The sequence below is a fragment of the Callorhinchus milii genome, unplaced genomic scaffold, assembly GCF_018977255.1.
Source record: "Callorhinchus milii isolate IMCB2004 unplaced genomic scaffold, IMCB_Cmil_1.0 Scaffold2, whole genome shotgun sequence".
NCBI classification, from domain to species: Eukaryota; Metazoa; Chordata; class Chondrichthyes; order Chimaeriformes; family Callorhinchidae; genus Callorhinchus; species Callorhinchus milii.
The window spans coordinates 89,605,137-89,620,239 of record NW_024704743.1 but is presented as its reverse complement, the minus strand read 5'-3'; the positions used below and the strand labels follow the sequence as shown (position 1 = coordinate 89,620,239).

At 39.5% G+C, this 15,103-nt stretch overlaps 1 protein-coding gene across 1 annotated transcript in view; it reads left to right on the top strand.

Moving 5' to 3' along the window:
• The window catches only part of LOC103184938 (copine-3-like), a 28,288-nt gene extending 14,889 nt beyond the window's left edge, over window positions 1-13,399 (top strand). Inside the window, exons 12-16 of the mRNA XM_007903200.2 lie at window positions 738-792; window positions 900-951; window positions 2,666-2,799; window positions 3,266-3,502; window positions 12,227-13,399. Coding sequence (XP_007901391.1) covers window positions 738-792; window positions 900-951; window positions 2,666-2,799; window positions 3,266-3,502; window positions 12,227-12,334 — 586 coding nt within the window. The 3' untranslated portion in view covers window positions 12,335-13,399. The remainder of the gene's footprint in view (window positions 1-737; window positions 793-899; window positions 952-2,665; window positions 2,800-3,265; window positions 3,503-12,226) is intronic.
• Window positions 13,400-15,103: the final 1,704 nt, after the last annotated feature.

Sequence of the window (15,103 nt, the reverse complement as noted above, 5' to 3'; positions counted from 1 at the left end):
CAACACCTAATTCCATTCTTGAAATAAAATGTAATAATAATAATAATAATCCTTGCATTTGATATAGCGCTTTTCAAGTCGGGAGGACGTCCCAAAGCGCTTCACAGAACACACTGTAAAGTGAATTGACTATATTTGTGGGCGAACGCGGCAGTCAATTGCACACAGGAATGTCTCACAAACAGTCGTAGATTGAAAATGACAAATTTATTATTGTTTTTGGTTTTGGAGGGATTATTATTAGGCGTGTGGAGTAAGGAAACTTGCCCAAGGTTTTGCCCTGCCTGGAATTGAACTCAGGTCTCTCGCTTGCAAAGCGAGTGGTCTAACCACTGAACTACAGGACTCCAAATGTATTGTGTACTATATAGTATATATATTATATATGCATAAATGTAAATATTGATATGTCAGGTTCAGAAGTGAAATGTGCTGAATACCTCTTGTGAGATTTATATTTAATATTGGTCATGTGCAAACTCCATGTATAGAAGTAATCAAAGGTACCCCTAATTTATGTATTTAACATGAATTAATATGATTTAATAATAAATAGACAGTCCTTTCAAATTGTAAGGACATTCATAATTCCCTCTGCACACTTTTGGTGCATAATGTCTCACAATGGAGTCGCCACACCTGTGGAAATGCTAGTTGTATATCATTGCTGGCTCTGGTTCATGCTCTCAACCTGTTTTGTAACTGGTAGCTTTCTGAATCTGATTGTTTCATTTTAGAGACAAATTGTTCCCAGCGTTTGGATTTGGGGCACAGATTCCTCCGAACTGGCAGGTAAACCTGGATCACTTATATGATTTGGTATTTTATATCATCAGTATGATTTAGGATTTTATGTTCTGTACGCAAGTCATGAATTGCAGTGTTCTTATTCTCCTTAGGTATCACACGAGTTTGCACTTAACTTCAATCCTGCCAATCCATTCTGTGCAGGTACAAAATTCTTGTTTTGTTTTCTGATAACACATTTGAGAAACCAAGTGGGAGAAATTCCAGGAGTCAAACTGTTAAACAGTAACAGGAAATGCACCTGGGATTTTTTTTTACCAGTTCAATACTGTCGTTTGATTCCGCTCACTGTTGGTAGCACCATTCAGCAAGTGGGAAGAGTCATGGCCTGGGCCAATAGAAAAGTGGAAATATTTTCCCCCAAATTTGATGGAAATTGCGGAGGGTTGATTTTTGCTATTGAGAGACTCATCTTGTGAAATAACTCAGATTAAAACTATACGCATATATTTCTATGTAGTTATGTTTAAAATACTAAAATTTGATTAGTACAGTACTTTCCATAAATTGGTCACAAGAGCTCAGTTTAGGCCGGGAACTAAGTGAAGACAATTTCCTGCTTGCGCCGCTTCCGCGTTCCCAACACTCCCCGTTCCACCCACAGTGGCAGCTTTGAGCAAACAGCGGGAGAGGCCCGGGACCTAGCACACTATGCATACAGGTTTGTAGCGGAGGTGGTGGTTTTAGCGTGTTTGTAGTGGAGGGGCATTTATAGCGGATTCCATGGGAACAGTGCGCCCACACTTTTCTATTGGCCCGGGTCATGGCCATACACAGCCTGGTATGCAAGGTGCCCTCTGGTAGGGTAGATAGGGAGCTTCCAGTGACATAGTCTGTGTATAGTGTAGTATGAAAGTCTAGTATGCGAGTTCCTGTGTTGTTCACATGGGAAAGAAAATACAGCCATGGTCATCGTGAGAGTGACCAATCACACACACACATCTTCATGTGCATGTAATTGTTTTCTCAAATCATTAGCGACGATTGCCTTGGATTTGTTGTTGTTCGTGTAAGAATGCTGTGATGCATTCCAGCATAGCTAACACGGGGCTGTAGAAGGCTAATCTCCTGCCATCTGCTGGTGTCCTCCCACTTGCTCATTGTGGCTGCTGACAATGAATGAGGGAGGTTGTCTCTGCTCGTAGAGAAACGTTGAGTTGCTTGGTGCAGTAAGCAATGGTTATAAGGGTGCTAGAGGAAAACAAAGCTGTTCCAGCCTCTATCTGCCTCCCAAATATTGTCATACTAACAGGATCAGCGAGAATAAAGTGGCTCCTGAAAACTCAGATGTTCTAAAAGAATCTTATATAAGAGATAACCACTGTTATCAAGCATTGCTGCAAAAACAGAATGACGAGTACAATATAGACTGGCTGTGTATTCAACACCTCTAGTTTCCACGGGTGTTAGGGAGCCTGGGAATGTATGTTCTTGACCAAAAGGAATGAAGTTTTTTTCTGTTTACAAAACTATAACTAAATAATATCAAGACACAAGTAGAAAATCAACCATAATATAACTTCAGTTCTGATGTTCTGTAAGTTTACGGGGAGTGTTTACATAAATAAAAGGAATGAGTTCCGAATTCTCCCAAGGTTTTGAGATAAAAAGTATTAGGTTCTATTAGTATCCAGATGGGACAACTGTTGGGAGTTTAATGAATCGTGCTCCTGGTACTCATTTACTTAATGTTCTTGTTGTGATTTTATATTTGCTGTATAGAGTCTACAATTCTATTGGAAGGGAGGAAGGAAGCTAATGTGGTTCCTGCAAGGCCAAAGATTGCAGGGAAATTGTACTAATCTGGGTTTTAGTAATGAATGATTTTAACAAGTTTTGACTAGTCTATGTTCATTAGGCGTGCAAGGGATTGTGGATGCCTACCGCAACTGTTTGCCTCAAGTCAAGCTATATGGGCCTACAAACTTCTCTCCCATTATAAACCATGTGGCCAGATTTGCAGCTGCAGCAGCGCAGCAGCCAACAGCTTCTGTAAGTGTTCCAAGTCGTCATAGAAGCTCTTTATTGACTGCTGACAGTGAAATTAGGTTATTGTCTACCCCACCCCCTCCACCCTTGCTCACTTCGTATGTTCTACTGTGGGCACCTTAGACCTATAGTATGCTCAGTATCACCAACTGATAGTTACATTTGTGGTTTTTTGGTCTTCATTATTCAAATCAATGCTGTGCATCTTACATTGTGTCTCTCAAAATATAGTTATCGCATATTTTCGTGTGATTGAGCTTTTCAAGCCTTCTTCGGTCTCCTAGTCGGGTGCTCAATGTTATCTGCTTCTGTGAACTGATATGTTGTCTATAAACTGATAGTGCAAGCATGTATCTTTGGCATTCATTGTAAAAACAAAAACAACTATGTACATTTAGTGTGTATCTAATAATATAAAATGCATTGGCGGATGACATAACATGAAGCCGCTTCCTTTGTTTTCCCCCAGCAATATTTTATCCTGCTGATCATCACGGATGGAGTGATCACTGATTTAGATAATACTCGACAAGCCATAGTCAATGCTGCTAAACTGCCGATGTCCATCATCATTGTCGGTGTTGGTGGTGCTGACTTTAGTGCCATGGAATTCCTGGATGGTGACGACTGTGTTCTAAGATCACCCACGGGGGAAATAGCCATCCGGGATATCGTACAGTTTGTGCCTTTTAGAAAGTTTCATCATGTAAGTACAGTGGAAACTTGCCACCTCACTCCTACCCTGCTTTGGCTCCCACCTCACTCTCCCCTCTCTGTAAAGCTCTCCGAGATGTTCTCCTATATGAAAGGCATTGCATGAAGTGCAAATTGTTGAGGATGATGTTTTCATACCTCCACGGGTTAATCTAGCTGTTCATGCAGGGAAAGGGGCTTGTGTAAGGTTGGCCTTTGAGAAAGGCTTCTCTGAATGTCGGGTAGAGGCAATATATTGGATAGGAAGATCCCCAGATTATTTACATCCAAACAAGTTTCCTTCTTAATAATAATCCTTGCATTTGTTATAGCGCCTTATCTCGTCTACGAGACATCTCGAAGCACTTCACAGAATGTACTGCAATGTAATTGACTGACCAATCGACTAACAACCGGGTTCCTACTTACTGCTGGATAAACAAAGGCATGTGGAGTAAGGAAACTTGCCCAATCTTTTGCCTTGCTGGGAATCGAACCCAGGTCCTCTCACTTGTGAGGCGAGTGCTTTAACTATTAAGTTACAGGACTCCAGATGCTGATTTTTTTAAAAAAAAACTTGTTTCCACCAATGGCATTAAACATTTTCATAAAAAGATTTAATTAAAAACAATACCCTCCTCCCCTCCCCCTTGAGAGAAGAAACCAATAAGACTTCACTAAATCCATGCCTGAACTTACAAAGCATGTCAGTAGGCTATTTGAACATGGGGGAAGGAATTATGTCTTTAACTGTATTCTTGTAGTGCTCTCTTATATGAATAACTTTGCACAGAGTTACTTAGCTAATACTAATCCTTCTTGCGCTTGATATAAAATAAAAATCTTAAGTAATAATAAATTGGTCATTTTGATCCATGACTGTTTGAGTTTGCGACCACAAAATACATAGTCAATTCACTTTACAGTATATTCTGTGAAGCGTTTGAGATGTCACTCAGGCGTTATATCAAATGCAAGGATTATTATTATAGAGTGCCTTATCATGCTGTCAAGAGATCTAAAAATGCTTCACAAGATTTCTTTTTTTACGGTGAAGTGGAGTGACTGTGTATTTGTAGGCAGACACCTACAATGGCAACAATAGGCTGTGGTCAGTAGGTAAGTGAGTCCCGAGTATCTACAACTGAATTGCAGATTTTTTTTAATGGCTGAGGGTGGATTTAAAATTGATTTCCAAAGGGTTTTTAAATTGAAAAATGGAATAAAACTAACAGTTCTAGCCAAACTACTAGGTCTAATGCGGTACTGGATGCTGCCCTGTGTGAAGGGTGCTATATAAATTCAAGTTATTGTTGTAATACTATTACATGATAAAGCATGATACTAACTCTTAACTAATGCCATTCTGATCTTTTTTGAATGTGGTATAATGACAAGAGGGTATCAGTTCGAGGTAGTTAGTGAGGGATCAAACCCGGGAGATAAATAGATTTTCTTTCATACAGAGAATTGTTAGGACATAGAATGCCTTGCCAGGTGCGGTGGTTGATACAGGAGCTATATTACCTTTTAAGAGAGAGCTAGAATACCTGAAGAGCAATATTCTGCAAGTTATGGGAAAAAGACAAGTGAATAAGACTGAATGAATCGCTTTTTCAACGACCCATCACAAACACAATGGGCTGAATAGCTGTAAATTTCTATGGTTCTGTTGGGTGCATTCAATGTTTTAATGTGGCATTTCTGCTCACTGCTCACTTTGCACAAGGTACAAGGCAAACCCGTGAAATGTGCACTGTCTGCAGTTAGCTCAATACCCAAGTTCCTTTGTGTGGTGTAAATACTTTTAAGTAACATAATGAAAAACAAGGTGCATGCCCACCGCTTGGTGCTCTTTCAGCAGCTTAAACAATTTTTCATGTAGTCGAACAAACATGACCAAGAACAACCACAGAATCAAAAAAAATCTAAAAAATTAACAAATCTAGTTTTATCCCACCTTGTATTTTCTAATTTTGCCTTGTATTTACAAGGCAACCCACCTTCTATTTCCTAAGTTACTTATTTGTTTTTCATTATTAAATAAGCTCTAAATGTTGATCGATACTAAGGAGAGGAACCAGTCTGGAAAGGAAGCCAAGGAGGAAGGCTTTATATAGTGTAACTCCTCAAAAATGTACAAAGGGGTTTTATCATTACATGAAACTGAGTGGATCAATCTTGTGGCACTGTGCATTTCAAATAGCTGCTTATTCTGCATACTTAAGAAAAGAGTAATACCTTACTCCTACACCTATGTAACAAAGTTCTGTACATTCTGTACTCCTCTCCACCATCAGTAGGTATGTTTTCAGCCACTTCATCCTGAACCTTCCTGACTCAAAACCTCCGCCTTCCTTGCCTTCTCTGGCTCTCTTCGACCATGCCTACTGTCACCACCCCTTTCTCCCTAGCTCTAAACTACGCGATTGTTCAGCGCTCTGAGATGCTACTCTATTTGAAGGGCGACATATAGATCCAGTGTTGATCTCATCCTTCCAAAATACCTCCGATGCTGCCCTCCCATCACAGCATAAAGCTTTCTTAAATAAGTTAATTCATTAAATACTTTCAGAGTAAAGAAAAACTACAAATATATAAATCATGTATACAAATATGTATTTTATTTTATTCTTTTCATGCTGCTATCAGATAATAGAACGAGGTATAGAGGAAGCTGGCATTACACTTACTGCTCTATCTGTATTCTTATCAATTGGACTGGATAGAACAAATGCCCAACGTTGGCATTTTGGTGCATATTTGGAATACTTACAGAACATGTCATCGCTTTAGCTTTCATAAAGAATCAGCTGAGTGACTTTTTTTAATAATGTTAAGTGTTTTCTCTGTTGAATTGTCACACGTTGTTAGCTTTTGGTACTTTCCCATTTCTTAATGTGTTGCTAATGTTGCTTTTCCAGTAGAATGTGAGGAGAGACTATTACTGTAGTTAATGTAGGGTGACTTTTGCAGAAAGAGGTTTGAATTTAGCTGAAAACGCAACATACTGCAGATGCTGGAAATCTGAAAAAAAACCAGAAGTCGCTCGGAACATTCAGCAGGTCAGGCAGCATCTATGGAGAAAGGAAAGTGAGTCAATTTAGCTGCCTGTCTGCCGCTGTGGTCATAGCAAATGTTATTTGTTTCTTCTCTCAAATTTTTCTGATTTGTTGGCTCACTTGAAGATTGTCACTTACACTGCTCTGTGGAGCAACAAGTGCCCCCAGCTCTCCAGTACCAAACTCTGGAACTCTAACCCAATCCCTTAACTGTGCCCCCTCCTTCCCCGTTTTCAGATCGATCTGAAGACCTTTCTCTTTGACCACATTTGCAGCCACTTCCTCTTTGCCCAATTCGGTGTCAAGCTCTGGCACTGTTAAGCTCTCTGAGATGAAGGGCGCTACATAAATGCAAGTTATTTTTGTCAAGTAGCTGATTTTTATACGTTAGTCTTGAGAGTTGATGCCGGGCCATTTGTTCCGGGCAGCATCCTCATCATGCACACGTCCGAGGGGTCTTTGATATTGATCAGCCTGGCTGTTTCCCAACAGTACTTACTGAATATCATGGCCTTTATCTCCTTTTTGCTGATGATTAATATAACCTGAAGTACTTGGACACTTGAGGTTTTATTTTGACACTCAAATGGCAGCCCTTGGTTGTGAGCATCACACATAATATCAGCTTGGCTGAGTTGGTAGCACTCTTGCCTCTGTATTGGAAGTTTTTTTTAAAATTATACTGAAACCCTGGCTAGCTGGACAATGGAAGGGATGTCTGGTCTAGCCAAGATTTCCTGCTAAGTGTAATTACAATGTCGTACCAACATTTACTGGCTTCTTTCAGCTCCGGCCTTTTTCAGTGCCAAAAATTGCCGGTAAATGCTGGTACCGACATTGTAATTGCTTGAAACCCACGAGCAGAAGATACTGAATAAGCTGCTCGTGGGATTCAAACGGAGTCAAAGTCATTGAGGGTTGGTGAGTCTACATGCGCATGGGCCATAGTTTTTTAAATGTTTCCATTTAACGGGTCGGGCCAATTAATACAAATTCTGGACACCCGGAGTCTGGTAAACTGGGGATTTACTGTATTATTGGAGAATATATGAAACTGAGCGATCATACAGATAATAACAGATAGTTTTGACTCCAAGTAGACATACAATGAGAGACAAGTTTGCGGGTTCACGCCCCACATCAGGACATTGAACTTATAGCTGACACTGACACTGCAGTGCTGTGCTGGGGGATTGTTGGTTGTCAGAAGTGAGAAGAGAAGTTAAACTGAGATCCTGTGTTGTGTTTTGGTGGATGTCAAAGATCTCACGGCACTATTCAAAAAGAAAAGCGAATTTCTCCCAGTCTTGGTTAACAATCTCCCAGATAGAATTTGTCATTCACTTCATGGCTGTTTGTGGGATCTTGACTCCAAGTAGACATGCAATTTTAGGTCTTGTGGGACCTAAAATTGGTTTTACCTTCAGCTACAAAATACCCAGGCCTTCCACTTCACAAAAAATTCTCAAGCACTTTGAGACTTTCAACATAATATGTACTATAAGGGTTATTATATGAAATGTAGAATGTTTGCAAGTGAGAAAACATTACTGTGTCCACTTAGCTGGACTATTAACTTATATTACTAGTCAACCCAGTGTAGCAGGAGTGCTGTCAACAGCATTCTTGTTATATAAAACCAGCACCAGATTGTCGTTGTAGGCACTTTCTCCCATAAAAATGGAGACATAAAGTTCATAACCAAAAGATGACAAACTCCTGTGAATTTAGAGGTATATGAATCCTTGCAGTTATGTGAATGCAGTAAAATGTGGGCACAACACAAGTGGAATAATCCAACAGATTACTATAACGATGACAACAACCTGCATTTCTATAGAGTGCCCCTCACGCAGCGTATCATCCCAGAGCGCTTGACAGTTGCGAAGCACGACAAGGGAGGCAACCATACGCACGGTCGAATAGGAAGGTTTTCAGATGTGACTTGAAGTTGAGGAAGGAAGGGGCAAGGCGGAGAGTCAAGGCAGAGGGATAGAGGAAGAGTGTTCCAGGGTTTTAGGATGTAGTGGTTGAAATGCAGCCACCAATGGTGGAATGGAGGGCATGAGATACATGCAAAACGCTAGGCCAGTCGAGCCGAGGCTGTGGGTTGGGTGGTAAGCAGGTCAGAAAGGTAGGGATGTGCCATGGGATGAAGGGATTTTGAAAAGGAGTGTGAGGATCTTCAAATCGATCCATTCGGCAATAGGGAGGCAGTGGATCTTGGCTAGAACTGGCTAATGATAGGGGTACAGAGTTTAGTGTGGGTGAGTATGTGGGCGGCTGAGTTTTGGATCAGTTGGGTTCTGTGCATGATTGAGCTGGGGAGACCAGCAAAGAGGGTATTTGTGAATTCAAAGTGGGAGGTGATGAATGCATGGACAAGTGTTTCAGCTGCGTCTGAGGGAAGGCCTGGTTGGAGGTGGGCAATATGTCGGAGGTGGAGCAAGGCCGTCCTGGTCAGGGACCAGATGTAGTTACCACTGTATTCTACCCAGAAAAATTAAATTCTGAGCAACCTTGCATTGTGGACTCTGCTGCCTATTGCCTTTTATTCCTAAAACTGCTAACCTCCACTCTTAAAACTGTTGGAGAGATGACTTTCATCTATCATTTTGGGCTGAATTGTCAAAGTATAAACAATTAATTTAAAGAAAAACAATTATCTCACCTGAAAACCTTCCTCTTCGACCGCCGTAATTAAGGCCACCCCCACACCCCGGCTCGGCCACTGTTAAACACTCTGAGATGCTACCCTGTGTGGAAGGTGCTATATAAGTGCTTCTTGTTGTTGTAATTGCTTGTTTTGTATTTTCCTGTTCAGTGCTGTTTACATGGCAAGAAAGCTCTACATAAAACAAAATGGACTGTAGCTTCTGAAACATTTTCCATTTGCAGTCAGATAGACCTTCCCTTCATACATCAGCCCTTTAATTATTTTGGATCATTGCTGATGTTATGAAGTCTGGATCGTAATAGCGCATGGAAATAGATTTAATTAAGTGATAAATACAGGGTGGCAGGTGACTGATGTTGAGTTATGAGGCAGTAATTCAACTGAAGTGTGAGAGTGAACCTTAGAGTGTAGAAATACCAGCAGACTGTCTCAGTAACACCCTGTCAGCCCTATTCATTATTGATACGGAATTTGTTTTATTTAAATCTTTATAAGCAGTACATGGATAACATTAGGAATGGCGTAATATACATGAGATTGTCATAAAGAATAGAGTAATATAGTGGCTAAATGCATTTGTACTGCACTGTAGGGCAAATCCCACTGTATTGTAAAATAAATGTTTTTGATTTATAATAATTTAGTTTAGTAGTTTTTATTGGTGAAAGTGGGGTTTGGTGTGGGAGAAGGTAAGTTGGAAATGTTGCATCTTTCTCCAGGAGAAATTCAGTGTTACAAAAGAATCTCTGAAAGAAATTGGGAACATTAAATCACTGAACTATCACTGTTGGGAATATAATGCACCAGTTTGCTCCTGCACTATTTGAGCCAGATTTGGTTCTCTCTGTCTTTTGAGACAGCTTTGATTTTCACATCCTTTATGAACTGATTCATGTTCAAGCTTTTGTTTAGTATCCTGTTTTATAGGCTCAGCAATTTTTATTCGTCAATTGTTTGTTCTCAATTGGACATCTCCCCAATTCATATTGTACATATCTGTTCTCATCCTTAGCAGAGGGAATTCATGAACCAGAAACTGTGATGAATGTAGTCCCAGTAGGTTTAGGTCATAACGTTTCTGAGTGAAAGATGCTGACAATTCTGATGCTGCATTTTGCTTTAATATTCCCAATTTCCTCCAGGTTAATTTCCTGGGCTATTGAGACACACTCAAGCTTCACTGAAGGGCAATTATGTTCTGGTAGAAATCTTGAATCACTTGTTCTGAGGCAACAGTTTAACAGTATCAAAGTATGTGGTTTCTCATTACCCTGCATGTTATATTTGTGCTGAATTGACTGTGGGTAGTGTTCTGTGTAATGATTCTCTTGGTTTTCTCTCTGCGTTTTTGAACTGAATGATCAGTGCAGTAAAGGATATGTTTAGGAAGCATTCTTTTATGTAAAATGAGTTGATGTGAAATTAAGTATCAATACTTGGATATTATCACAGCAGAAATGCTTGTGACATCCTGGAACATAAATGATAATAATCCCTACATTTTTTTCACTTTGGGAAGACGTCTCAAAGTGCTTCATAGGATATACTGTGTAGTGTAGTGACTTTGTATTTTGTAGGTGAATGTCTCTCATATCAGCCTAAAGCAGAAGGTCATGGGTTTAAGCCGCGTATTAAGACATTGAGATTGTGATCTTGGCACTGTATTGTCAGAGATGCCGTCCTTCAGCTGAGACATTAAACTGAGGCTCCGTTTTCCTATTTACAAGGATATTAAAGATCCCGTGGCACTTTTGAAAAAGAGGAGTATCTTTTGGTGTCCTCGCCAACAATCCCCCATGGCTACTTCTAGGACATTACTGTGCACAAATTGTCTGCTGCGTTTGCCTTACAGAATACACAGTCATTACAATTTGCACTAAATCTGCAAAGTGCTTTGAGACAATTTGGCGACATGTTGAAGAATTAATAAAATGACAGGATTATTATGTATATCAGTATAAGAACTCCAAATGTATTTTTACAGTATATGTATATGGAGACCAGGCTGACCATTGAACAGATCACTTGTTTTCTCAAAAATCAGAGATTGCCACTTGAGAGAGAATTTTCGATCCCAGTAAACATTAGGGAAATAACTCATCAATATGTCTCCTTCAATGTTCAGTGATTTCCCTCTCACTCACACAACCTAAAGCTTCCCTAGCAATTATCTTGGTTTCAACATGCCAAGGACCATTTTAACTTCTTGCCACTTCTTAGTAAGTACTAATCTTTATTACTATCTAAATAATTAATGCACAAGGTGTACCAAATCATATGCTTAGGATCAGCGTATCACATTCATTGTTTTACATCAATCATGTCTGGTTCTACATCACTTGGTGCTGCAAGTACATATGATGTACACTGGGGTTTTACAAATGTCATTTTGTTGTTGTTTTAGCAGAAACATGTGACTACATTTTTATAAACATTGTATCTTCATAATGGAGGATTTGGAAGTGTTATCTCTTTATTTAAAACGTTAAATATGTTATCTAAAAATATATAATAAGTGGCAGCATACTTTAAGCACTCTGAGATGCCATCCGGCGTGGAGGGCGCTATATAAATCCAAGTTGTTGTTGTTATCAAGCTGGTGTACCAACCATTTCGATGACGTGGCTTGAATGTTTTTTTTATTACTGGTGTAGATGCAGTGAATTGTTTTTAGTGCAATTGAATTTCAGCCACTATGCCCCAAAGCTCTGGAATTTTCTCCCTCAATCCCTCTGGCTTGCCCCCTCCTTCCCCACTTTCAAATCCCCCCCCTAAAGACCTTCCTATTTGATCGTGCTTATGGTCACTTCCCCCCTATATCTCCCCTGACTCGGGTTCAGACTCCGCTACCCCACATGAAGGGCACTATAAGTTGTTGTTGTTGTAATTGCTTTTGGACAAATTTAAGAAATAGAGTTGTTAATTGTCTAAGTTGTAGGTTCATTTGGTTTTCTTACTGCATCAAGGTAATTGATTTTTGCTCTCTCTGTCTCAACAGGCAACCAAAGAAGCTCTTGCACAAAGTGTATTAGCTGAATTGCCTCAGCAAGTGGTGTGCTACTTCAACACACGGAAACTGCACCCTCCCAATGAGCCAAATCCTTAAGAGCTCCTGGATTCATGACAACAGCAATTTGCATTTATATAGCACCCTTCATGTGGGGTAGCATCCTAGAGTGCTTATCAAGCATTTGCAATGCGCCAAACTGACTAATGCACTAATGTAATTTTTAAAATACATCTTTCAGAAATGACAGTGTTTTACAAAATTATAATAAACCTTGTACTTGGTGTTAATTACATCAGTAACTTTTTATTGGTGTAAATTATTGAAACTTTGTTCATTCTGCTGCAATATCCTTATTATTTGTCATTTATGTAAATTATGTTCTTTTGGATTTTGTTTTGTGATGTTCGAAGCAGCAGTTTTTGTTTAGCCTCCAAAGCATTGCATAATTTTTATGCTGTTGTGTAAACTCATAGTAATTCAGTCTTTGGATTTTTAGACTGCATGCCTGCATCCTGCACTGATGCATGGATCAGCTGGAATGAAGTCATATGATTACAAATGATTCACAAATCATGATTGGTATTATAATGCATTACATTAGCATATCATAACAAATTTCTTTTAAAAAATAAATGATAAGAAGTAATTGAATATTAAAATTAGAAGCACATTTAAAAAGTAATTTTTCTTTGGGCTGCATTATTCAGCCTTTGATATACATTTTTCAAACTAGTGCAATTTTAGTCTTGTTGCTCTGCTTACTTTTTACTTAATATATATTTATTTACATCATAGTTTATCATTTTTAATCTCAAGGTTTTTATTTCAAACCTGGTGTATAAACAGAAAAAAATGTGCTAGTTACCCACTAAGTAAGTATCATTAATGCTGAGCTGTGCCTACATTATTCAGTCAGGTCTACCCATTAGAGAAATAATACAAGAGGAACCCAGGTTCCTCTACAGTTAATACTTCAATCTCTGACTTACTTACATTGATAAAGATTTCATATTGTACGAGAAATGCAGCTTTTTATATTCAGGTACTCTTATCTTACAGAAATGATCTAGTGTAATAGTCATTTGTACTTTTCTACTTTTTTTCTGTACATGTTTGCACGTGCCATCAAAATTAAAACTGGCCTGAAAAATTAGATGTTCAGCTATGTATCATGTCAATTTTTTATTTACTTATCCCATAAACTGCAGGTTACTCTTCAATTTTCTGGATTCTCACCCCAACCCACCCACCCCCAGCTTCCATCCTTTCAGTCATCTTTCCTCATCCCAGTCCCTTCTGCTCCCACTCCCAGCTCGGGTGCTCACCCAGCACTGAATGTGCTATAGGATAACTTCCCAACGCAAAAGGTGTAATCCAGCATTGTTATTATTTTTGAGACATCCTCCCAACATGAAAGGCGCTAAATAAATGTAATTGGTAACTGGCAAAAGGTTTTCGACATTGAAGAACATATTTGGAAATAGAGGATTACACAAGTGATGACAAATTTGGTTGGCGTTATTGTGCAATTGAAATTTTCATTCTTTCTGATAATTCATATATATATCCCCCCACCCACCTTCCTCTCTTTCCAAGTAAATGCAAACACTTTCAATCACAGGTTGTCATATGTTGTTCACCATGTTTGGATCCCATTCCTTATGCCCCATTCACATACACCCCTTTTACTTTGCAGCCTTTAAAATGACCGTACTAGTCATGATTTCACTCCATGTGGGACTGCAAGTGTGAATGTTGACAGTATCTACAATGATCTCTTTCGTGGAGTTAAGATATAGGAATTCTTCAGAGAAATGTATCCACTGTTCTACAGTGTCTGAAATGTATCAACATGAAACCCAAATTGAAGGAGTATTCACCAGTCTAGTGCTAGTCTTGCCTAGTCATTCTTTTCAGTGCGTTAGTGTTATTTGGAGATTTGGGAATTTTAAAAATTGCCATAACTAATCTTAAGAATTTGTCTTCCTGCAAACTAAGGAGTAACTTTATAATGGCAACAGGTGGAGCTGTTGAGTAACAAAAAAAGAATTGCAAACTTAGATGAGGAAAGTCTGTTCACAGAATTATAGAGAAGGGATAGTATGCAGAAGATCTGGTAAGTAAATATGAGACTTGCCACCATTTTACAAATGTAATATTAGTATCAATATTACTTATCACAGCCGAATCTCGTGTCAGCCTGACTCAGTTGAAAGCACTCTCTCCTCTGATTCAGAAGGTTGTGGGTTCAAGCCACATGTTGGGACTTTGAACTCGCAAGTCTTGGCTGACAATGCAATGCATCCTTGATGTCAGACAAGCCCGCCAGGCTGATCGCAGGACTCGGAGTGGAAGACAAACCACTGGGATCAGGACTTCTTCGCACTCAACTTCTGTTGACCCTGAAAGCCAAAGCCCTAACAGGTAGGCTGGTCCTAGCTGGTCAAGCAGTGGGAAACATGTCAGACAATACTCTCAATGGCAAACTGTAGTTTCAGACAGTTAAACCAAATCACACTCTGGGGCCCTCAAGCCTTGGCTCTTGCCAACCTGCGCCTAATTCTCTCTGAAAGTAGGCAGTTAGCATAGAGCATTCCAATGAAAGAATATGTATTACATTTCAGACACAACGATAATTCCCTGTGTAAGTGGCTACAGATATGACACTGCCCAGTTTGGAAATTCAAGCATGGTGATTGGTTTCTGTCCTATATTCGTGGAGTCCTGTAGCTCAGTGGTTAGAGCACTTGCTTTGCAAGCAAGACACCTGGGTTCAATTCCAGGCAGGGCGAAACCTTGGGCAAGTTTCCTTACTCCACACGCCTAATAATAATCCCTCCCAAACCCAAAACAATAATAAATTGG